Consider the following 26,007-nt stretch of genomic DNA (forward strand, 5'->3'; position numbering starts at 1 on the left):
CCACTATTTTAGGATTTTGAGGTCTTTATATACATGGTCCAATGATGGTTGATATAATGTTTCATTTAGAATATTTAAATATTTGTCTCCTTTTTTTAGCAAATTGATGATCATTTATTATTGAAATGGCAGAAACCATCCAAGTTCTGTATGAAGCTACCCTTCATTGTTTTACTGAATATTTCAAATCCTCATATTTATGTGTAAAAATATGTAAATAATCTTTTTTTTTAAATTTTGTAAAGGGAGTTAAAGTTATTAAAGTATAATGTTTTACAAATCATGTTTATATAAGTTATCAATTTTTAGATAAAAGTGTAATCAGTTGGTAATGTATTATATAAGTGAGGTATTAAGCTAAACAAAAATAATCTACTTCATGCCCTTATGATACTTTACACAGAATTTCAAAATTTAGAAAAATTAAATATCTTCATCCATTTTACTAAAAAAAAATATCAAGAAAGTTGTCACATCTGTACAAAAGACATTTTTAGAATCCTAATGGGGCAAACTCTTTTTATATTCCTGTCAGTCTGTTCTATATGGAATTTTAATCACATTTTCCCCCAGAACATTCAGGGCCAAATAGAAACAATTTTTTTGCTTTTAATATGCTCTATAATCCAAACCCCTGCTTGGATATAATTAATAGAACTTTAAAGTTAGTGACAACATCAGTTTCAAGCTTTGAACCTTTGTTCATTGGGTGGCATTCTCACAGTTTTAACCTGTAACTGATGACAAAATTATGTCAAGTTTTGGGTGGATGTGAAGGTTAGATGGTGCATGTAAATAGAAATTGTCTTGTCTTGTCCTTTTTGTCTGACTTTCTTCCCTCTGTCTGTCCGCCCCACAATAATCTGCCTGCCCTTCTTTCTTTTAGTGTTTGGCATATTACTTTTATACCATTGAAATTTAGTTGATCTAATATTTGGTATCATGGTTTGGGGGAGGGGGGTTATATATTAAAATCAGATCCCCTTTGACCCCTATGAAAGTAAAAACAATGTTTGATGTGTGACCTGCACATAACTTTTAGAAAAGAGAATTTAAGTTGTCCAAACTTGGTGTTCTGATGCATCATATAATAGGGGGGGTGGGGTGGGGGGGGGGGGGGTGGGAATCTGACCTGTACTTTGAATTCTAACAAGCAAGAATACAAGACTGGTACCTCTTAATTAGCTCAGTTATTCAATTTTCATATTGATTAAATTGTTGGTGTTTAAAAAGGAAATTTCAGCAAAAATAAAAACCAAATTTTCAATTTTGAGACTTATATTTCTGAAAAACAAGCATTGATACACAAATGATGCCCAAGCCTGATCATAAGTATAAAATCAAACAAATGACCATTTGTGTATCACAGACAGTGTAATTATTTCGAGTTGTATGCCAACATCACTGTTTGTCAGATGTAAAATATGTGACTCTATAATCCTGCCTTTGGCAGAGCAGAAATAGTGGGGAGGGCATTGTCCATATCTTGTTCTTTTTCAGTAATGTTTTTTTTTTACATATATTTCTAGAAAACTGGATTTTTCTTTGGATTAATGTATGCTGTATTTTTTTTTAGAAGTGAAAGAAGAATCCAAGCCATTAGAGAAGTCACAATCAGAAATAGATAGAGAGAATGCCAAAAGATTACTTGCTGAATTGGAAGCAAAGAAGAAGAAAGAAAAGCAAGGTAAGACAGAACTTAAAAAAACTATTTTTAATTTCTATCTTAGTAGTCGTGTTTTACCAATGATATATAATAGAAATGAAGATATAATTTGAAAGTTCTATTGATATAGGGGCTATATTGTTGCCTTATTAAACATACTTGTTTTCATCAGTCTATGACTCACCAATGGATGTAAAAACTATTCAAATATAGCAAGAATTAGTCACATCTATATTTTTTTCAATGCATTTATGGCATTGCTATAATAGGATTAATAGTTTTTGTTAAGGGCAGATAATTTTGCATATTTTTTATAATTTTTTTTTTGATAATACCTAAATTTTTTATTTGTGAAATTTTAGAACCTATACTTTACTTCGAAAGTAAAAGCAGTCAACAGTAACTTTCACAATAATTAATAATCGTCCTTGTTTCGTTTCCTAATTTAAAGGTACCGTATATATATGAATGATCTAATGTATAGGGGTAATAGGTGAAACTTTTGTACTTTAAAATCAACCTTAATGGTCACCTTGTTTTAGCAGTCACTTTTAGACCCTTAGGAACATTTTCTTTACATGAATCAACTAATTTCAGCAGTCATCTTATTGTTACATGAAATTATCTTTTCAACTTTTATCAGCAGTCGTTTTGATATTTTTAACTAACTAAAATTTAAAAAACAAATTTTATTTACCTGCTGCGAGAAAGATAACTCTTCAGGTTGAAACATTTTGCCTTTATCCTGGTCACAGGCAATGTCAAAATTAGAATGATTTGAAACCTTCTTTTAAAATGTCGCCTTTCTTGAGCCGTCACTTTTCATATCTCCAAAGAGTGACTGCTTAATTCAGGTTTGAATGTACAACATTGCTCTGTTGTGTTTTTGGGAATAATGTGTCAATTTAAATATCCAAAAAAGCAATACTATACCAAAGCTGTCTTTCGATTGCTCCATTATAATGTATATCTCCTTGTATTTTTCAAACATTGAATTTGACTTCTCAGCCAAATACAATTTTTCTAACCATTTCAAGTTGTGATAGTACCGGTACCTGTTGAGGCTATCAAACCTCTTCAAGTTCAAATAATGCAGGAAAGTGAAATCATTGAGGAGGAGGAAGAGGAGGAGGAGCAGGAGGGGGAAGTAAAAAAGGATATTGATGATAAAACTCCTCCTACTAAACTTCCCATGATGCCTCACTCAAAAGCTGGTAAAACTTTGACTTCCCAGCATGCAGTAAAACCAAAGGGAGGTAACCACAGTCCACACTTGGTGTTGTTTGGTGTAACACTTGTCATATGTGTGTTCCCCACTATGTTTTCTCACTGTGCTGTCTATTAATAGCATGTAATACATGTGTAAAATATAATTCATGCAAATTGAATGTACAATGCTTTTGTATATATTGTAAAGGCAACAATCATTGTGGTGCAGGTTTCTGGTCAGCTGTAAACCTTTGTTTTATACACCATTGCACTACTCTGCTTAAAATAATTGCTGGTGAAAATGGTAATTTTTGAAATCTCAAGAAGAGATTTTATATGAATTTATAGGGTTAAATATACTTACCATGAAATTACATTTATATATATAGAATATGTTTGCTTTCACAACATGTTCTCATCGCAATTACCTAGGTGATTAAAAATTACATCCATGAGATGTACTCACCTACGTCATAGTTCACCTGTGTAACATACACTAGCTTTAGTTTTAATTTGTCGTTTAATTGAATAATTTCAATTAAGTGAACAAAAAACTGAATTTATTCCAGGGGTGGTGGTGGATTGTGGTAAGTATATTTAACCCTATAAATTCATATAAAATCTCTTCTTGAGATTTCAAAAATTACCATTTTATATGAATTTGGTTAAATATACTTACCATGAAATTACATTTATATATATAGAATATTTACTGATTAACAAGCAGTATTTCATTTGGTGGAGGATAAATTCTCTCACACACATACAATTTCAACATATAAAAAATTATGTGAAATTTTTTAAAGTAACTCCATTAAATTTTGTAAAATACGGATATTAGTAAAAACCGAAATTACTGAATTTATTATACAATGAAGCTATGCTGCATAACTATATGTATATCAATGGCAAACTTTGCAGATTGTATAAATACAAGTATGCAAAATTAATAGACTTGATGTAGAGTTGTCTCAATGGCACTCACATGTATATATATACCCCATCTTTCTATATCTGATAGATAAATAATCTGCAGGTCAGTATAGAAATAATTATATTAAAGCTCCTTCATTATGAGCTAAATGTGTTGTAATATTGATGCAACAGTAAATAAGCATTTATTTCTGAATAGGTTGTTCTTGTTGCTTGTACAAATCGACAAGAACTAATCCAACCTTAATTTCATTAATTCCACTTTGAAACTTAAGTTTATTTGGAAACATTATTACCTTTCCATTGTTTTCTCTATATTAATATAATAACATATAATATATGATTGCTGTCGTCTTTTGATAACCTAAGCAATATCACATCTTTCGAAATAAATTCTTTTCTACTTAATTAAAGAATTATAATCAATTAAAATATACTTTGTAAATAGGTGTCCTTAATACAATCCAAGTTTATTAAAGACTCAAACCAAAGTTGTTTCATGATTATGCTAAATCTGGATTAATCTTTAAACTTTTTTTTTAAAGTTATAGTCCCTGAAAATTTGCTTCTCTGCTAGATATACTACTTTTAATATTTTATAGATTTAGAATAAAATATTTTCATCAAGAGAAGTCTTGTACTATTGTCATATTGTATAATGACAATTCTCTAAACTGACTAAATTTTAAAAATCTGATAAAATTTCTATGAGTGATAGAACCTTTGAATACAATGTCTACCATTTCAACCATGAACAATATTTTAGTTTTGTATTGGACTACTCAAGTGTAAAAATACAGAAATGGACAAATCAGTGGAAAAGTTTCAGTATAAATGTTTCCATTGATATACTACTTCCACAGAATATTTGGATGTTGAGCTGAATTAAAGCCATGATTGTTGTCCTTATAAATCCAAAAGGAATGCTAACAGATAATTTTCTCCAGCTATGAAAAATCTGTCTAAAATAAAATGTTTTGATATTTCTAATTAACATTTCACAACGGTTAACTTTCTAGAATATCTTGCCATGTACAGTTCCAAATTTAAGGAAACAAAAATTTGACATAATGAACAACTCTTGTATGTTGCTCTTGACAATTGTTTATATTAATTTCAGAAATTATTTCGCTATCAGAAATACTAAAATGCAACTTGTCAAATATAGTTCTATAGTTGTATTTAAAGAAAAACACTTGTTTGGCAATATGGAAAACACTTGTACTAACTTGCAGTATTCTTAAGTGTTCTTAGTTATTTCAGAAATGGTTTCACTATCAAAAATGCTCATTTTATTTCTGTCTTGGTTCACCTCATCTGAATCCTATACATTCTGATATGATTCAATATATATCAACCAAACAGCTTTTGGTATATCATTTGGTTAACTTAGTCACTCAGAAGAAATTTGCATTTGTCCCCAAATTTGGCAAAAACAAAATTAATGTGATTTAAATAATCACATCTTTCAAAACAATATTGAATCAAAATTCAAAGTAATTGTTTAAAATAAAACACATTTCAATTTTGTGTAGCATATTCTTGTATGAGATACTAACTCTATGCTATATATCTACAATGTATATTATTCTGGCTGGTAATATGTAAATTGAAAAGTGAATAATTACCATCAATTCCGAGATTAAAATCACATGCAATCGGAAAACCTTCCTGCATGTAGATAATACACAACTTGACTTTGACCAGACTAAATTTTTGTAACTTTATGCTTATAATGAGCAAAAATAAAAATAAACAGTGACATTTTAATATTTAGGTATAATATTAAGAAAATGTCTCGCATTTGATTTGATATAATCATGGAATTATCATACTATATTTTACTTCCATGTACTATTCTTAGACTATTGAAAGCTATTTGCTAACTATTAATCAGTCTTTTGAATAAATTGCTTTTCCTATATTTTGCTGTTAGATTAACTGCTTCTACACTGGTGCTAAAATTTGAGAACCAATTGAAAAGTATATATATTATATGTTTATATTGGTACATCATGTGTTACTCCAAAAAAAAACCTCTTCTTTTTTACTGCATCTCGTAAAGACTGACTAAATAAAGGTTTATATAAAGAGCTGTATAATAGATAGTTGCAAATCTTGAGAACTACTTCAATTTCCTAGACCTGATGATGTCTAGCATTTTAAATAAATCCTGCATCCACAATGCTTTAAATCTTATTTATTTATTTACCAATATTTTACTAATTTTTGTACAAGATCTAAATTAATGATAATCTTGTTTCTATAAATCAGCATATTTGAGTCCTCTATACTTCAGAATTCTGAATCAATATTTAACACTAGGAAAAACAATGTGTAGCCATTGCATAAACTGTTGGGTTCTACCAATCTCACATTAAGAATAAAACAGACCCAATGAATGAATCCTTATAGCAGAAATTTGCCCATCTGTTGGCATTGCTTAGAAAACTTAAGATGTAAATTAAGGCATAATTTTCTATCTTTAAAAGAGCATCCAAACTCCTTTTGCTTTCGTGATTGGAAGATATATGTATAATTTGACAGTGATTCCCATATAGTGAGGGTAAGATAGTCTCTTAAGTCTTACGTTATCACCTCTTTTTTGTGTACTCAAAACAAAACAGAATTAGTACATATTATATTATATGCATTGGCAAAGTACACTCTGAATTATGTAATCAATATACAAGCCATTACCTTGAATGAGTCTTTGTGAAATGCATCATGGCATCCCCTAAACTCTTTATTCAATAGACATTCTAATGTTTACATAAAAACATATAAAAGCCTTTGTTTACTTACTGCCGACAAAAATAAACAATTGGTTATAGCAGTTTATACTTATAATATTCATGTTCTTCTTGCCATAAGTAAACTGACCATGAAATTTAATATTAGTAAAAAGAGTTGTCACAAGCGATCAACTGTATTTAGAACAGTGCTCCATTCTTACTGTCTCCATGTCTGTTAGAGCATTGGAGAATTATTTATCAGTAAAAAAATAATTAATATTTACAGCAATTTGCTGTTCTGGAAAAATATTTCAGGCTTCTAAGAATTACTGTCCTGATTTAAACTGGACATATTTAAAAGAAGTATGTATTGGTATACTTAAAGTTTGAACTGCAATCACATTTGTATTGTACTAGATAACAATGTATTATTTTAGTGTCTTTAATATCTGTCTTGACTATTTCCAGACACTTGTTCAATATATTATCAATATGAGCAAATATGTTAATTGACTAAACTGTTGGTTCATCACAAAAAACAATGTGCAACCAAATATTAGCTATGCTTGTGTTGTTTTAAAATATAATAAAAGTAGACATAATGTTCCCTGGTTGGAAGGATGTCTAGAAAAGTCAGATAGACCTGGATTTAAATTCACTAGTCTGATTCTAATTTATTTTATTTGCAACAATCTTCCACGTGCAATTCTATGCTCCATAAATATCAATGTGCAATCAATAAATAGTTATGATTTAATTTTATGTAAGATATCAAATCTGTATTTTATTAGAATGAATGAAACTTACAGATTCTAAATCATGCATGTTGTTCTAGTTCCTATGTTTCCTGTATGAAACATGTCAACATTAGTTCCTATGTTTCCTGTATGAAACATGTCAACATTAATCAAATAGACTTGGACAAAATCCCTATTCTATTTTTTAAATTCTATAGTGATCCATTGAGCACGTTTTATTTTCAATAAATATGGTTCATGTTCCCTGAATGGAAGGTTAACCAAATAAACATCATCAGTTGTGGGCAAAATCCCTATTCTGATTGTTATGTATTTATCAACTGTTAAAACAGTATCACTGTTGGTCTACGCTCCCTGTATGGAACGTTTTCCAAATAAAACAATCAGAAATGGGCAGATTCCCTTTTCTGATTGAAATTTATTGAACAAATTGAGGTTCTAGTCACAATAGTGGTATACGCTCCCATACGGACGTTTTCCACATTAAAATAATCAGATCTGGTCAAAATACCTATTCTGATTTTAATATAGTTATGTGTTTACACAGTCTCGTGTACCAGGCGTACACGTAACAGACTGCAAATTGTAAGCAATCGACTGAACCAATTGAGGTTCTAGTGACAATAGTGGTATATGCTCCCATACGGACGTTTTCCACATGAAAAACAATCAGATCTGGTCAAAATTCCTATTCTGATTTTAATATAGCGATGTGTTTACACAGTCTCGTGTACAGACTGCAAATTGTAAACAAATCGACTTTATCCAAACTTTACACTCGACCCGTTTCGTAGCATTGCTCTAATGCAGTGAAAATTCGGTCACCTGAGCGTGAAAAAAGAAATAAACATCCGTTTAAATATATATCTTTTTAAAAACGTAGCACTCACGTAACATGTCCGATTTTGACAGCTAAATTCTGCTTTTCCTCGGACCCGATTTAATGTTTGAAAATGGCGGCTAAACAAAGGTCATTTTCTATGTCGTCGTATTTCCAGACTCGTAAGCTGTAAAAATGACGAAAACGTGCATATCAGAAACTTGGCAGAAGCGCTGTATTCTGATTCACATTAAATTAATCGTATACCGATATTCCAAAAACAAATAATGTCTTTATAAAACATAAGGATTTTCAACAGTAAACTGTTAAAAATCCTTGCCGACGAGAAACATGCGTTCTCTTGAACGCAAAAATTAAAACTAAAGCTAGTGTATGTTACACAGGTGAACTATGACGTAGGTGAGTACATCTCATGGATGTAATTTTTAATCACCTAGGTAATTGCGATGAGAACATGTTGTGAAAGCAAACATATTCTATATATATAAATGTAATTTCATGGTAAGTATATTTAACCAAATTCATATAAAATTGATGTTGTGTGTACGAGTGTTTCAGCTAACAATTGACAATTTAATACATATCTGTGTTTTGAACCCATATATGAATACTCTGACATCTATCCTATAGTTTCCTTTATATTTTCCCTTGTTATCCTACATGTATTGACCCTTCTCCACAATAAAACCATGAAAATCATTATAGTTTTGATCTATTTCCCCTTATCATAGAATCCTGTAGGAAAAAAGTTCTTGGTTTTATATTTGTAATTATCTGGGTATGATTCTTAAGTGTTTTTTTCTCTTCTTTTTTTCACATGTACATGATGCATCAATTTGTCAGTTATTCATTTCACCTTTTTGTAACAAAATGCTATACTGGGGTGTGATAATTTTAATTGGTAATGGAGTTATATTATTGAGATAAGCTTAATATTTGCCGTTCAAAAGTTTGCTTAGTGTGAAAAGTTCACCTCACTGTCTAAACTTGAGTCGAAGTGTTTCTGATTAGTTTGCCTTTCCATTTTGGTAAAAAAACATAATTGTTTAAAGTTACTTTATCTATAGAAGCATAAAGGACAGACTTATCTGTGTGAATGATTTGGTGTCCCATAAACTTGGTGAGGGGTAGGTAAATTTTTGAAGCCCCTGTTGGGTCCAGGACAGAACTTCCATTTTATTTTTAACTTGAAGGTAAACATGTTGATTTGGCAAGGTTAACCTATTTTTGACCTAATTTTCTTGGATTATTACATATTAAATGGTCAGAATTCTACATGAAGTTCCATCTTTAGATCAAAGTGTGTTTGCTGATATATATAACCAAACCTATGGTAATGGTGATCTTTCCGTGTTCTGACAACAGTTCTTATATTGTTGGACAATTGAATTTGTGGATAAAGCCATCCATGAAAAACCATGAAAAAACCACTAACTGGTAACCAACAAATAAAAGAGCTTCAAGTATTTTATTGTGATAAAACTTTGCTGTTTTGTTTGTAGTAACTGTACTGAAGTATATGTACTGTTTTCTGATTTAAATTTGAATTGTAGGTTCACATGGTAATTAATATCATTTAATTTTCTGTCGGTTCATATGAGTTTAATATTTTACAAGATTTTCTTTGAATAGTAGAAAAATTTCAATACATTAATTTTTAGGTTACTGGTATTTCAGAGATGGAATGAAATCTTCTAGAACCAGAAATTAAGTGTAATAATGTACAGAATTTCATGTCCTCGGCAGCTTTATTTTATATTAAAAGTCTCATTATTGAGAAAGAAAACCATTCCAAATTGTGCATGATTTCTAATTAAAAAAAAGCAAATATTAAAATATAGAAAAGCAAACAGATTTTGTCTAGCAGTGACTCTTTTCTAAAATAAGAAACATTCAAATTTTTAGGAAAAAACAAAATAGAAAAAGACTTAAGCTTTCTTTTCAAAGCCATGTTATTTTATAACTTAATAAAGTTATGTTTTTTCACTTCAATCAGTCAGATGGTTGGATCAGGTTAACGGTAAGTGTAAACAATTCTTTAATACTTGAGTAGAAAAATGGTAAAAAAGGCTTATAAGGTTTTTAAATTCTATAAATTAGGAGTTTCCAGCTTTAAAAATACCAATTACATCTAATTTAATTGCAACTAATCAATATTAAATGTGTGTTAATCTAAATTATTTAATTATTAACTATTTTCAAATGCTATACTGTTGAAGGGAGATAACTCTAATATTTTTGTGTTTTAATATTTATTGTTTAAATGCATTTTCTTTGCTGACTTATAAAACTAATATGAAATATGCAAATACATATTTATATAATGATATTAAAAAAAAAGAATAGATAAACTGTTGTTTTCTTGAAATTATTTTTTCTTAGAAAGTTAATATTTAAAGGAATTATTGTAAGTCTTGTGTTATAAAACAGAAATGGTTAAACAGTTGTTTTTTTCATGACTATAATTATATTTTATTATTTTTTCAGAACAAAAGAAGATTAAAAAAGGTAAAACAATAGATTTCTTCATCATAATTCTACCATCTGTAAAAAAAATAAGTTGCAGTTCAAAGAGATAAAATTGTACAAACATAAGAATTGGTTTAAATTTGTTCAAAAAAAACCTAATCATTCTTACATACTCAAATGTACTGGTAAGCAGTCCCTAATTGAAATAAATTGAATTTGAAAAATTTGACATTTTGTCCATGATCAAAAATAGAAGTTACCATTTGTTAACATTTATTAATCAGAGTTATGCCTCTTGCTCTTCTGAAAAAGAAAAAAATATTTTTTAAAATAAGGGTTTTAGTTATACCATGGCTATTATATGCTATAACTGTTGTTATGTAGGATTGACCCATTCTATCATATAAACATTTTTATATTTTTTTAGCTCCTAAAAAAGAGGCAGAGATGAAACCAAAAGAACCTAAAGAAGTCAAACCAAGTCGTTCTAAAACTAAAGTACCAAAAGTCAAAACTAAAAGTAAAGATCATGTCAAAGAGGAAAGTAAGTAAAATAAGTCACAATTTAATTCTACCTCTATGGAGGAGAGTTCAGGTCAGTAATTGTGCAACGATCAGAATCATTCAAATTAAAAGTGGACTGATATGATTGTCAGTCATAATAAAAGGCATGAAAGGATTACAGAAATGTTTATATGTTATAATGTCTCACACAGTCTATGACTACTGTCTATTCATTTGTTATATTTTCATGGGTACCAATCTTTCTCTCCCATTTATGGGCATTATGTTTTCTGGTCTGTGCCTCTGTTTGTTTGTTTGTCAGTTCATTCATCCCACTTCAGGTTAAAGTTTTTGGTCGAGGTAGTTTTTGATGGAAGTTGAAGTCCAATCAACTTGAAACTTGGTACACATGTTCCCTATGATTTGATCTTTCTAATTTTGATACCAAATTAGAGAATTTCTCCCATTTTCATGGTCCACTGAACATAGATATAATGATAGTGGGGATGGGGCATCTGTGTACTGGGGACACATTCTTGTTGTTGTTTGAGGTAAACTTGCAATTTCCTGTATATTTGATTTCTTGGTTTTGCCAGTCTGCATATGCATGTCATTTGAATAATTTCCTTTCTATATATGATATCCATGAAAAATTGGAATTAAATGAATATTAATGAATCCACAGTAACTTATGAATTTTCTATGTGTTCGGAACTTCCAATTTTGCCAATGAAATAAAAGTTTTTTTATTGATCTGTTTAGAAACAATGGAAACAATTATCTATATAAATACAGTTTTGCCTCAATCAACAAGAATTAGTACATAAATCATGGATTTTACAGGACTTGTTCAAATATTTTTCTGTAATGAAAAAAATGGTCTCGTGAAAATTTGAATAAAAAAATTTGGTGAATATATATACAACCTTGATTAATGTCAAGCAAAATGTTTAAGGTTGTAAAACATCCAGAAATGAATGGAAAGAACGTTTAAGCAATTATATAGAGAATAGCTTTTGTGCTGTATTCAATACAAACATAATGAAATGATTTAGTTGTTATATGCTTGCCTACGGTGGATACTGAGGGATCATTCAAGACTATCAAATACCCAAAGTCAAGGACAAGCAAGATTCATGACTTTGAAGATGAACCACCAAGTTTTGCTGATGACTATAAAGTTCCTTCCAATATTGTTGTCAACAAAGCTGTACCTTTTGTTGCTGAAAAAGATGAAAGCTTGGAATTCAGATCATCCCAATTTGAAAAAAAAGCTAAAACTGTACATGTCCCTAGTCAGTTAGACATTTTGCAAAATGGACGAAAGATGGATGATTCTTTGAGAAATGATATAAAACCTTTGGAGAAAGATTCTAACTTGAATCTAAAAGTGAAAAAAAGAGTCAGAATTCTGGAAATTCCGGTGGAACAACCTGAAATGTGTGTTTATGTAGACCAAAATAAACCACCAGACAAACATGAGCATGTTGTTTCCATGCCATGTCTGAAGGAAGTGTTGGTAAAGGGAGGTAATTCACCAGTGTTGTCATCTCTGTAATTTGATGTATATGCAGCCTGCTTGGAATTGTTTGTTGTTACTTCATACATTTATATCTTGTATTTCTTATGTGTTGTGTAAACTCTTTTATTTTAAGAATGAATAGACATGTAGTATGTTTATGAATTTCTTTTTAGCTAGTCCTTCTTCAAATAAGTGAGGGATAAATATTACATATTACATCCATTTAATACAAGCAAGATAGCAGTTGAAATGATATGTACAGTGGTTTCATGATCTAATCATTATCTTTTTATGCCCCACCTACAATAGTAGAGGGGCATTATGTTTTCTGGTCTGTGCGTCCGTTCGTCTGTTCGTATGTCCGTCTGTCTGTTCGTCCGTCTGTCCTGCTTCAGGTTATGGTTTTTGGTCAAGGTAGTTTTTGATGAAGCTGAAGTCCAATCAACTTGAAACTTAGTACACATGTTATTTATGATATGATCTTTCTAATTTTAAAGCCAAATTAAACTTTTGACCCCAATTTCAAGGTCCACTGAACATAGAAAATGAAAGTGCAAGTTTCAGGTTAAAGTTTTTGGTCAAGGTAGTTTTTGATGAAGCTGAAGTCCAATCAACTTGAAACTTAGTACACATGTTCGCTATGATAAGATCTGTCTAATTTTAATGCCTTATTATATTTTTTATCAATTTTCACGGTCCATTGAACATGTAAAATGATAGTGCTAGTGGGGCATCTGTGTACTTTGGACACATTCTTGTTTAAATTTGTTTTTATGCCCAAACTAGGAGCATTATGTTTTTCAGACTGTATTGTATGTCTGTTTATCCATTCTGTCCTTCCAATCATCTGTCTGTCCAGCTTTAGGTTAAAGATTTTGGTCAAGGTAGTTTTTGATGAAGTTGAAATATAATCAGCTTGAAACTTAGTACACATGTTCCCTATGATATGATCTTGAGTTTTGACCGTAATTTCAGGGTCCACTGAACATGGAATATTATAATGCTTCTGGAGCATCTGTGTACTATGGACACTTTCTTGTTTATTAGATAATTTGTGATTTTCCTCTACAATACAGAAGTCTGTCCTCTTACCCTTTACCAGGCAAATCTTTGCTGTGCATAAGGTCTTTTGTACTTTAATCCTCCACGGAAACTTTGTTGGGAGAACATGAGTTATTTGGTCGTAGATTAGTAACTTTTTTTAAAAAGATTACTAGTTAAAGACTATTAAACTTTTTTTCCCTTTATAATGATAATTACCTAATTTCAGTCCACTCTTTATGTATCAATTTATTGTTCTGTAAATATACATATATATATATAGACTTATATAGACTACTTGTATTAGACAATTGTATGTTTGTTTTAAATAATCTATAATAAATACTGTGTAGCATGAATTGTATATATTTTCTAGAACACAAATTCTAATTGAAAAAATATTTATATATTTTGTTGTTTTTATATCAGATAGTTAAAGGATAGATTTTGATCCTAAATCAGTTGTTAATCGAAAACATAATATTATTTCTGTCGTCTAATAAGATTTATAAGATTTAGATATTGTGTCTTCTTTCGTAAACGCCTTATAACCATTTAATTACATTTGTACAAGCTCAAGTAGATAAATGAATTTCCAGTTTAAAAGTTTGTCTCCTGCGTAGAATTATTTTTAGTTTTAATTGTTATGTTGTATTTTATTATAATTACACCAAGTGAATACAAGGTATATTTAATCTTAAAGATTTTTTATGGACGTTTTTGAGTAGTTTGTTAATTATACTTCTTTTAATTAAAATCACATTGGTACTTCTATGTTTAGACGTTTGAAATAAGATGATGTATTTTAATGCCTTTGAATCATGATTGAACTTTGTAAGTATTGCATGGACTTTTTCTTATATAGCTTATATTTCATTTGTATATATAAAAAAAGAAGTCTCAGATATTTATTTTAAATGTATTGTTTATATTGTTTGCCTGTTAGATTAAGGTAAAAAATCAGACGAAAAATATTTAAGTTTCTCATTGTAGAAGACGATTTGGAAGAAACTGGTACCTTGATTAGTGAGGACACATCACATTCTTTAGCTACTATAGAGGATACAAAGACTGGTCCCCTTTCATTGACAGTCTCAGCTGACACAACTCCACAGGTTAGATTTAGTGGTCACAATTACCTGGAGATGATTAAGGATAGTAATTATTTTATTTTTTTTCAAATTCACAAATGAAAAGGCTAACTTTGATGATTATGCAGTTTTTTGCAAGTTGCATTTATTGCATTTTTTGAAACATTGGTTTAATTTTGTTATTGCACAGTATTTAATCTTGTCTAATTGCATGACAACATGAATTGGCTGTTTAATAATTATATATAGTGTTAAGGAACTCAATTTGCCTGGAACAATTCCATCTTAATTTAAGGTCAAGGAACAGTAAATGGGCTATGTCGCAGATTATGCTAAAAATTTGCATACAACCTTGACTTGTTGAATACAACTGAAAATCGAAAAAAATAATGCATATCTCTTTTATTATCTGAAAAATTGCAGATTGATTTCTTTTAATATGGGTGAATATTTGTATAGAAAGCACATAAAATCGGCAAAAAAAATTCTAAAATTTGTCTTAAAATCGCCAAATCTCTAATTCTACTCCATAGATTTTTCTTAAAAAACTATATATTGTTGACACATAAATTTCTGTTTTAATGATATAAAATAATCATAGGGTCACCGACTTCGTTTTTTGTCTAATAATCAATTTGTTACCTTGTTGGTAGTGAAAAACGTCAAAATTCAACGTTTTACGGCCTGCAACGCGATAACGTTACGATTATTTCGACGTTTTGTTGGATTTTTTTACAAAGAACGCAACTTTGATTTGATGTATACCGTAAAAACGAAGTCGGTGACCCTATCTTTATTTTGCACCATTATAACGGAAATTTATGTATCAACAACATATAGTTTTTTAAGAAAAATCTATGGAGTAGAATTAGAGATTTGGCGATTTTAAGACAAATTTTAGAAGGGTTTTCGCCGATTTTATGTGCTTTCTATACAAATGTTCACCCATTTTATAAGAATTCAATCAGAAATATTTCAAATGATAATTGACATAAATGCAATATTTTTTCGATTTTCAGTTGAAGTTCATCGAGCCAGAGTTGTATTCCAAATTTTACCGAAATCTGTGACATAGCCCATTTACTGTTACTTGACCTTAAAGTATGATTAGTTTACAAAATTAAAATGAAATTTTATTAATTCTATATTTTATAGAGAGAAGATAGTCCCTCACCACAGCCTAAAAGGAGAACAGTGGTTAAGAAAGTTTTTGTTCCAAAAGTCAAGCCTAAAGTAGAAAGAGAATCTACACCAACTCCAGAATTAGAGGAAGAGAAATCTTTGACACCTGAACTAGAAGAACCAGCAGTAGAAGAGACACCTATTGGTAAAATTTGACAAAACTTTAAGTTTATATATTTAAAGTATTCCAATAAAACATTAACAAATTTTAGATGAACTTTTTGCAAATTTAGAAAAACTTGTTGAATTGATTCACTCTTTAAGATTTCAATTTGAATAAAAAACTTGGAAAGTTTAACATTTTTAAAAGAAAAATTATACAAGGGTATAAAAGAACAGCCAAAGGGGTTTAAAATCAACTTTGAAGGAAGGAGTTGCATCCAGAGTTTTTGCATTTTTTGTGAACTGGAAATTTTATTCATTGAAATCATGCCTTCAATGAATTACTGGCTAGAATTTAGTTGTTACAATAGTGGACTGGAAATCTATGAGCAGAAGCACTTAAAGTGAATGGAAGTGAAAAGCAATAATAGGAATTCTTTATTTTGGTTAGGTAGGGCTATAGGGGTGTATTATTTTAAAATAAAAACCCTGTTTATTGTCAGATAGTGATATAAACAATGCTCAATGAAAATGATTTTTCACATTATAGTGGAAGAGCCAACACTTCCAGTTGTAGAACTTGACGAGCCACCATTGCCAGATCCTTCACTGTATAAATGTAAAGATTCCAAATCTTCAACGAAAAATAAATCTATATTAAAACCAATACTGAAACTTGAACAAAAACTAAAGAAACAAAGACAGTTTAAAAGGGATACATCTTATGAAGAAGAATTACGGAGACAAGAAGAAGCCGAGAGACGAAGACAGAAACAAATGGAGATGCTTGAAAAGATGAAGAACAGGAACAAAAGGACAGGCGGGGAGGCTGAAGCTGAGGAAGAGGCTAGGAATTTTGATAATTGTAAGTACATGTATTCATCTGAATAAGCTGGTCCTAACATCCGAAGTGACTTTAATTTGGCTAGTGGTTATAGAATAGATAATTGTTTTAGACTAGTATTATTGATGAAGATTGCTTTTGATAATAAACTTGTCGTCCACTTTCAGTGACAGGTTGATGAAACCAGGCTGTATTTTGAAGTTAGAAATTATTTTCCACATGACTGAAACTTTGGATATTGTAAACTCAGAAATTATTTGAAGTTTTTTTATTCATGCCAATATTATGACTTGATGATTGAATATTGCAATAATGAGAATTTATATTTTGATATCTATGCAAATGTTTTTTGAAATTTGCAGTAATAATTGCACACAATAATTTCAGTCTAACAATTAGGACTTGGACTTATCCAGGATTGAATGTATAAAAACGAAGCATGTTGACAATTGACAAAAAAAACATTGTCACTCTAATAAGTGTATTCTTAAATATAAGTTTTGATAAATTACCTACCATGTTCAAATTTATGGGCCAAAAATTAAAGTGACTTTTAACACATATTAAAAAGTAAAAAGTTTTAATTACAAGTATTGAAAGTTATAGCAGGCTAAGCAGCTTTTTAGAAAAAGCGGCCAGTTTTGTTGGTTTTTTATTTGGCTAATAAAATTTAACATAGACTTGTGTCTGCTTGCATTGGAATGAAATACAAGATTTTGGATTAGAAAAGTAGAAAAGATCCATAGGAGATAAAGAAATTCATTTTGATTAATTCTTTTAATTATTTAAACCATGATTAGATTAAATTAATTATCTTGCCTCAGAAACCATTTATTTCAAGTGAACATGTATATTCTCCTTCTACCATATATATGTGGTTTTGAAACTTGTGGAATATTAGTCTTCTTTTTTTCTAAACAACTAAAAATGAAAAAAAAAAAAATGGTAGAAAAGGGGAGATAATCAAATTTTTTTTTTATATGATAAAAGATTTCAGAAAACCAGTTCAAAAAAAGAAAACTTTAAATAAGTTTGAAAAAGATGGTAAGTGAAAGTGTGAGTTCTGGCTTGTGGGGTTTTAAAACTAAGGCTTGAAAATGTACTTAAGTGTTCATATACATATTGTGAGCTGGCTTTTTTCTTGGATGTTTTTATTGAAATTAAGTTTGAACTATTCTTGTTGACTTTTAACTGATGGCACCATGTCATATTCAAGCTTATGTGTGATTCATTTGTGATATATTGGGTATTTCAATTTGAACTAGAGATTGTGTGCCTAACTTTCTTCTTTGTATAAATGGTAAGTTTGTATGAAACTTGAAAATTTTGTAAGCAGTATACATGGGTGTATTCTGCAGTTGAATATAGAAGAAGAAAAATCTTTATAAACAAAAGTATAATCTTTGGTGTTTTGAACAACAAGTTGCATTATTTAAATATCAATTTACCAGTTGTAGTCTTGTAGAATAAAATAATTTAATTGTTTTATTTCATAACAATGAATGTAGGATATGTCAATCCTCACATTTTCCAACATGCTACCTTCAAGTAACTTTTTATGCATCAAATGGATATTGACCCAAGTCCAAAAAAAATTAATTCTGATCCTTCTGATCCTATATTTATTTTTAATGTTGTAACCACCCATGTCATTCAAATTATACTTAATGTGATCTTGGTTATAATTGAGTAAATTCTTTCATTTTTAAGTGATAAGCACATCACCAGAACTATAGAAATTGCCTCCTGTCTAAGAGAACTTGTAAACAAATATTATACATACTTGTCTTTTTCTTTCATTAATATCTTCAAAGATTACTTCATTAAAAAATGTTTTAAAAAAAAAGGGGAGATAATAAGATATAAATATTCTTTATGATGGAAAGGTTTCAGAAAAGCTGTTCAAAATCAGAAAGCTATAAGTCTGTTCCAAGATGATGGTAAGTGTGTGAGTTGAGGACTTAAGGTGTTTTAAAACTTCAAAAAGCTCTCGACTGGTGTTTGATCTGACTTAACTTCAGTTTTCAATAAAAAAAAGCTTTAAACTATATATATATCCATGAGTTCTTCTATTTGCTGACTTTGAATTGATGGCAGCATGCCATAGATCTACTTTGTGTGAATCTTTTCTGTTGATTTATTGTAGAATCTTATTTCTCACTGATCCAAAAAATGTATGCTTAGCCATTATCTTGGTTTGACAGGTATGTTTGGAACTCGAAAATAGAGATAAAGAATTTAATATTTTTAAAAACTTGTGCAACTGTCACAAACAGTTAGCTAAAGTTAGAAAAGCAGGGAAAAAAGGGTGGTTGGGAACAAGCATTTTAATATGGAAAAATTCAAACAAACAAATAGAGGTTACTTTAGTTGCAGAAAGCTTGACAAATACTTGCTAACCTCTGACAATGAGAAATCATGTCTTGACATGACATGACATGACATGACATGTCAAAAAGTGTGTGAAAATGTGTGACGTAGATGCAGAATTTTTAATATGAACGTGGTAATGTTCATAATTTCACATTGCTATTGCCCAATCAATACAGGGTAGTTCATCAGAAGATAGCTGGTACTATGAGAACTGATGTCACTTTTACAGTTCTCAGAGAGTATTTTCTAACAGCTTCATTGTTTAAATCAATGCTTCTGAATATGTGTAATTGTATTTTTCAGATAGCATGTTCACAATGTGTAAATATTGTCATCAACTTAACAATTTTTTATAGAAAATATGTGGCAGATATTCACTTCCATACAAATGAATTATATCTATTGGAGTGTCAAACAATTGTTTTCACTTTTGGGAATTTTATTGTTATTTATTTTACCCAATTTATTATTTTTGATAGCCACATATTTACTTGAAGAATTGTTGAAGAATATTGTGATTTGTACTGACTTCACTCTAAAAGCAATCAGTACTTTGCTGATCAATTTGATCAGTTTAATGCAAGAAGTGTCACACACATAGTCTAAAACATAATAAATATCTTAATTTCATTTTTGCTTGTTATGTCTGCTGACAATTGGTGTTTTTGTTTGTTACATAGCCATGTATGTGGGCCATATAACTTCATAGTTTCTTGTAAAAATTATATGCCGCATGCAATAACTGATGATATTACACTGCCATGTTTGATGCTGAATCTAATGAGGTTTTGACTTTTAATTTGAATCACAGTCTCACTGCAGTTTTTGGTTGGAGTCACCACACAAGTCATATATAACATAATTTGTGCTTCTGGAAAATGTACAGATTAAATTTTATGGATTATTATGTTTGTATAAACAATATATTTTTTTCAAAACTTGTTTAATTTTGAAGTTATGATGACGTTCTTTTAAAATTGTACCTAATATATTCCATTGGTAACAGGACACCAAAGTTATATTTAAGCATTATTTTGATAAAATCATTCTAAGCTGATGAAAAAAAAGAGCTTCAAAAATATTGATCTTTTTTTTGAAAATTTAATCATATGCTATTTTAACAAATCTTCATACTTATTTTTAGATGGATTCTTAGCCAAGTACTGTATATTCAACAAGCTTACTTTGGATGCCTACAGAAGGACATTTGATTCTGTAAGTGAAATATATTGTTTCCAATATGAATAATTGAAAATATTAGCTACATATGCCAATCAAGTAACAACAACAAAAACAGTAACCAAAAGTCAACAAATTCACTATTTTTCGGAAAATCACAAATTTATGATATAGATTTTTCCTGTTTATCTGTTAGGAAACAAATCCAAGATGAAGAACAGCAATACAATCACTGTTCAATTGTTTGAGTTCTGTGAAGTGTGGGTATGTATTTTGTGTCTTAAATAAATACACCATGTTCCTTCTCATATATTCATGTAATATTTATATCTTTGATAGGTCGATGAAGAAAGGAAAGGGTGGATTAAAGGTGTGGATGTGATGATAGGTTTACGTGGAATCAATCAGAAAATATCATACGAGGAAGAGGAATATTTATACAGGGTTTGTACAATATTTTTTTTAATGAATACTCCCTCCATTAAATCGGACCATGCTACATTCTCCGTGTCTGTTTGTCTGTTCATCCAACAAAAAATCTTTTGCAGTATTCTCAAGTTATTGGTAAGCTGAAAGAGTTCATGTTTGGTCAGCATCTTGACGGTGATGTTTTGTAATGTGAGAGTTATTATCACTTCAGTCAAAAATGTTCTTCCTGTTTGCTGGTACTTCAAATTTTTTAATATTCACCGGGAATGAACATGGTCTGTAGCTAGACAGTGATGGGTTGAAATGTTTGCTACTTTCCTGATCTGTCACACACTGACTTCCTGTTTGCTGATACTAAGAATTCTAATTTGGGGTATGCTTAGCAGGACAATGCATGCATTCTTGTTTGTTTATTCCACAATGAATCTTAATTGGATGTCTTTATGTGAAGATCAAGCTGACATCAAAAGTCCATTTGTGATGAATACAAACCTTATTAGTATTCCAACCTAACAAAACAAAACTGCTTGACATTAATATTAGTTTCGTCAAAATACCAATAATGAACTGTGCCGACAATGAGTTTAATATCGGTTGCCCTGAATCTATGCATAATATTAAACAGATAATGATTATATAATATCTGAAATCATATTTTGTAATGGGAAAAAAACATACCTTTTTTTCAGCTTCAATTACATAATGAAAATAAGAATAAGATTCAAAACAATGATGTGTACACCTAATATACATATGTTCACTATAATAATGAGGAAGAACATTTCAGACCCAAAACAATAATATTGCCACAATTGATATGTTTTCCCCCAAATAAAAATTTAGTTGTCTCCCATTAGACATTTGTAAATTTTTTTTTATTGTTGATAAGTAATCAGTTGTTTTCTTATATAAAGCTATGTGAAAAATAAAAACCTTAATAGCCTTGGTGTTTTTTAAATTTTACATTTACTTTGAATTAATAAAAAAAAATTCTAATGCAACAACGTTTGTAACGTTAATTTTGATTGGATATCGTCACTTAATTACATGGCATCAATTGACAATTGATGCTATGGAATTTACGCACAAGCGCAGACGACATATGACAGTTTTTAAATACATGTTTTAACAATATTTTCTGTCAGTTTCATTAGAATGGAGATAATAATGCTGCGTTCACACGTAATTCGAATTGGATTCGCATTAACTAATTCGAATTAGTTTAATTCGCATTTGTAACGTTTTACGTCTTAACCTCAATTCTAATTCGAATTAAAACATAGTGTGTGAACGCGATAAGCGAATTCGATTTGCATTCGATTCGAATTCAATTCAAATTAAATGTCCGTGTGAACAAGGCATAATATTGTATTTTAAGCTCTGTCGGCATCAATTGTGGATTTGATGGTCGCAAATATCCGTTTACTGTCTATGCAACCATCAAACCTCCAATTGATGCTGTCCGAGCTTAAAATACAATACAGTCATCTCCTAATTATAGCTATCCTATGTTGTGTTTACTTTCAGGTAATGGAAATAACAGGGTACAATATTTCACAAGGTGCAGATTTTAAATTGTTTGCTGTTATGGCTGCTCTTTCATTAAAAATTAGTTCATTGGAGTAAGTATACCTGTAATATACAAGATTGATAAGTTTTATAAAGTAAATATCCTGCATGGAAAGATAACAAGATCTCTGATCAATTTACTATAAACCAGTTTTAATATTTGCAAGGATGTTTTGTATGTCAACTATTTTACACCCTATCTAATCAACACTGCAATGATTTATTTCTGTGATTTTTTAACTTCCTTGATGTATTTATGTAAGAGAAGGTCCAGGTTGTACATTGTCTTAATAATTATGATTCTAGAAAGACAGCAGAAATTCATGGGTTTCCTTACAGTAAATCAAAGATATGTAAAAAAAAATTTAAAAAAAAATGAATTTTTAAGAATATCTCCAATTTTGCTCAAGTTATTCATGAAATGCAGATTTTGCCTTCTCCATATTTGATTTTAAATTTTTAAGTAAAAAAAAATCTTTCTTTTAGTTCCTGGATGAGGAATATGATAGGCAGCATGGATTTTAAGATGTTAGATACTAAAATGTATATGTGTAAGGTAAGAAATCATATATGTATTTTAACAGGAGTTAAATTCCTTGGAAATAGAAATTATATACCAAAAATTATTGTATCATTAAGCAGTTTCATGTCTTCATTTTTTGGAAACATTTAAAAGGACCCCAACACATGTTTTTGGAGTTATAGCCCTTAGATAAAATATGTGCTGCTACTTTGGACATTGAAGCATACTCTGGTCTATTGAATTATTTATGTACATCTACAATAACTTGATATTTTTTTTGTTTGACAAAAATTGTGGGAATTAATGTAAATAAAATAAATCTATGAAACGAGAGCTGTTAATTCTTATCAGTATTCATCATGTTCATCTAAAATAACTTGATATTTTTTTTTTACAGAAATTGTGGGAATGTAATGTTGATCCAGATACAAATAAGATTTCACTAGACCAACTGTGTATAGAACTTAGAGCTGGTGGAATTAGTCAGAAACACGAGATAGAAGTGCGAGAGAAATTAGGACATTTAAAAGCATTGGATTTGTTAGACTTTCTGACTTATATACCTTTATTTATTCTAATCCATGAATCGGTAGTTGACAATCCATTTGATGAGAGACGAGATAAATGATAAAGGAGAAAAGCATTAGAGACATTCATTGAATTTTTTTTTGTTATTCCAATCCATGAATAGGTAGTTGACAATCCATCTGATGATAAGTGATAAAGATGATGGAAGCATAAGTGCTATTAAATTCTTTGTTATCTATTCTAATCCGTGAATCTGTAGTTGACAATCCATTTCATGAGAGACTACATAAATGATAAATATGAGACTGAGAAGCATATAAGCAAAGTTTAATTCTTTGGTACATTCCTATTGGATGAGAAATAATAGTAAAATGAACACAGCAGTAGTCACTGCACCTTTGTAGATTCATCTGACAAATCATTTAGAAATAAAATGATGAATGTTAAAAAATACACAGTAGCAGCACGTTTAGAATTGGACAAGGACAATGAGGAAAGAAGTTTGAAATTTAAAACAGAAACTAAAAAAGAATGCATAAATTCATCAGCAAAAAGACATAAAAAGAATCTAGGGTTTGTTAAACAAAATACAAACAACCTTACGTCATAGGTAGAATATACGTTGTTGAAGATATTGGCTTCATTTTGGTGTTTTATTTTAAATGTTACACAGCATACTTTGGACTCTTGATTTGTGAATGTAAATACTGAAGAAAATGTATGTTCTGTTGTAGTAGTAGGGAGTAATTGTTTTACAGTCAATAGTGCTTTCTTTCGCATACCTGCCAACTTTTCAAAATGCTCATAGGGGTTTTGCATGCAAGATGGCAGTCACAGTATTCAAAAACCTTCAAGGGTGCCTGCAAAACATTTTAATGTTGATTTTTGGCTTCTTCATACTTTTATAAGCCTAAAGTCATTGACATTTATTAATTGTTTTGTTTAAATTGTGGACAAAATTGCTCTTTCAAAATTTCAATTTGGGCGCCTCCATGGGGGAAATCCCCTGTAAATAGTGACAGTTGGCAGGTATGCTTTAGTCATGTAAATGGTTGAAGTTTTGATGTATAGTATTAGTTTATGAGGGTGCCTGTTGTCTGAAAAAAGTGTTCACAGGACATATATTCTTGTTATTTAATTTTAAATACATGCATAGAAGATTAAATGTTTTAAAAATTTATTGTAAAACTTTTATCCTATAAAGAATCTATATTTTATTTGATTCCTGAAATTGTCCAAGTTGTATATGTTAAGTAATATATGTGTATTGGTAAAATTGCATAATGTAGATCTTTCTTTGTGATATTTAATGACAATTGTGCAATATGAAATATGGAGAAATTACATAATTTAATATATTATTTCTGTGGAGGTACTAGTAGGTTCATGAAAGGTCTATACTATCCCTAAAATAAAAAAAAATCTGTAGATAAGTCAATTCAGATGGCTGAATTACTACCCCTAAAATAAAAAAAAAACTACAGATAAGTGAATTACTACCCCTTAAATCAAAAAATCTACAGATAAGTCAATTTGTCGAACAACTCCTTATTGTGATATTGCCCTTTAATGTAGATTCATCCCATTAATTTTGGATTTTATTTATTATTTTGACATCTATCTGAATTAATAATCAACACAAAAATTTGGTTTAGGCACAATGATGGTTTCATTTTGAAGTTAAGATGAAAGAAGAAGCATTATTTTAGCTGACTGCTGAGTTTTAGTTTAGAAAAAAATAAGTCAGATTCATAAAAAAAAACAGTGTTTTTTTGTCAGGTGTGTATCATAATACCTTTGCAAAAATAAGATTTTACTTGACATGCAAACTTTACTTTGGTTAAAAGCTTTTTTGATTGAATTAAGAAATGTAAATCTAATTGAAATTTTAATATAAGATATCCTCTTCATCAATATGACTTAACTATTTGCTACTGGCCATTATAAGCGAACAAGCATGCAAGCCAACAACCAATAATAATATATCAAATGTCTGAATATATCCATATTCTGAATAACAAACAAACAGAAAAAATGTTCCATTTATGAAAATTTGTACAATTTAGAATTGAACAATTTCTTATTTTTGTGGAATATTGCATTCTTTAAAGTTTAAGATCAAAGAAAGACCTTCACTGTTCCTACTCCAAACAAATGAGCACTTGTGATAGTATTAAACTAGTGATAATATACAATCAGAAAATGTATAGACTTGAAGAGTATTATTATGATTGATGTTGATCATAGAAACTGTCTAAAATAGATAATAAAAAGTACTTGTTTTTTTGTTTTGCTATATTTTAATTTCTTGTTTCAGTATATCTTTTCTGGAAAAATGTTTTCTATATGGACCCCTGCTGAATGGAATGAAATCAAATTGGCCTGAATGTTTCTTATGAGATGAGATCCATAAGGGTTGTTACTTTGTTGACAATTTGTTATCCTAGAAGGCTGCATGCTCTTTGGTCAGGTTGTTGTCTCTTTGACACATTCCATATTCCCATTCTCA

General features: G+C 29.8%; 1 protein-coding gene across 11 annotated transcripts in view; it reads left to right on the forward strand.

The window, feature by feature from the left end:
* Window positions 1-25,747, forward strand: part of LOC134687042 (trichohyalin-like) — a 56,782-nt gene extending 31,035 nt beyond the window's left edge. For 7 of the 11 annotated variants that reach the window (XM_063546986.1, XM_063546991.1, XM_063546993.1 and 4 more), the window contains 12 exons: window positions 1,577-1,687; window positions 2,704-2,922; window positions 10,630-10,650; window positions 11,039-11,155; window positions 14,672-14,793; window positions 15,925-16,096; window positions 16,604-16,918; window positions 20,415-20,485; window positions 20,789-20,893; window positions 22,406-22,500; window positions 22,934-23,003; window positions 23,368-25,747. In XM_063546986.1, coding sequence (XP_063403056.1) covers window positions 1,577-1,687; window positions 2,704-2,922; window positions 10,630-10,650; window positions 11,039-11,155; window positions 14,672-14,793; window positions 15,925-16,096; window positions 16,604-16,918; window positions 20,415-20,485; window positions 20,789-20,893; window positions 22,406-22,500; window positions 22,934-23,003; window positions 23,368-23,598 — 1,649 coding nt within the window. In that variant the 3' untranslated portion in view covers window positions 23,599-25,747. Of the gene's footprint in view, window positions 1-1,576; window positions 1,688-2,703; window positions 2,923-10,138; window positions 10,163-10,629; window positions 10,651-11,038; window positions 11,156-14,671; window positions 14,794-15,924; window positions 16,097-16,603; window positions 16,919-20,414; window positions 20,486-20,788; window positions 20,894-22,405; window positions 22,501-22,933; window positions 23,004-23,367 lie in introns of all 11 variants that reach the window. The other 4 variants (XM_063546987.1, XM_063546988.1, XM_063546992.1 and 1 more) reach the window with 4 other exon arrangements.
* The last annotated feature ends 260 nt before the right edge of the window (window positions 25,748-26,007 follow it).

Source organism: Mytilus trossulus, chromosome 10 (genome assembly GCF_036588685.1).
Source record: "Mytilus trossulus isolate FHL-02 chromosome 10, PNRI_Mtr1.1.1.hap1, whole genome shotgun sequence".
Taxonomy (NCBI): Eukaryota; Metazoa; Mollusca; class Bivalvia; order Mytilida; family Mytilidae; genus Mytilus; species Mytilus trossulus.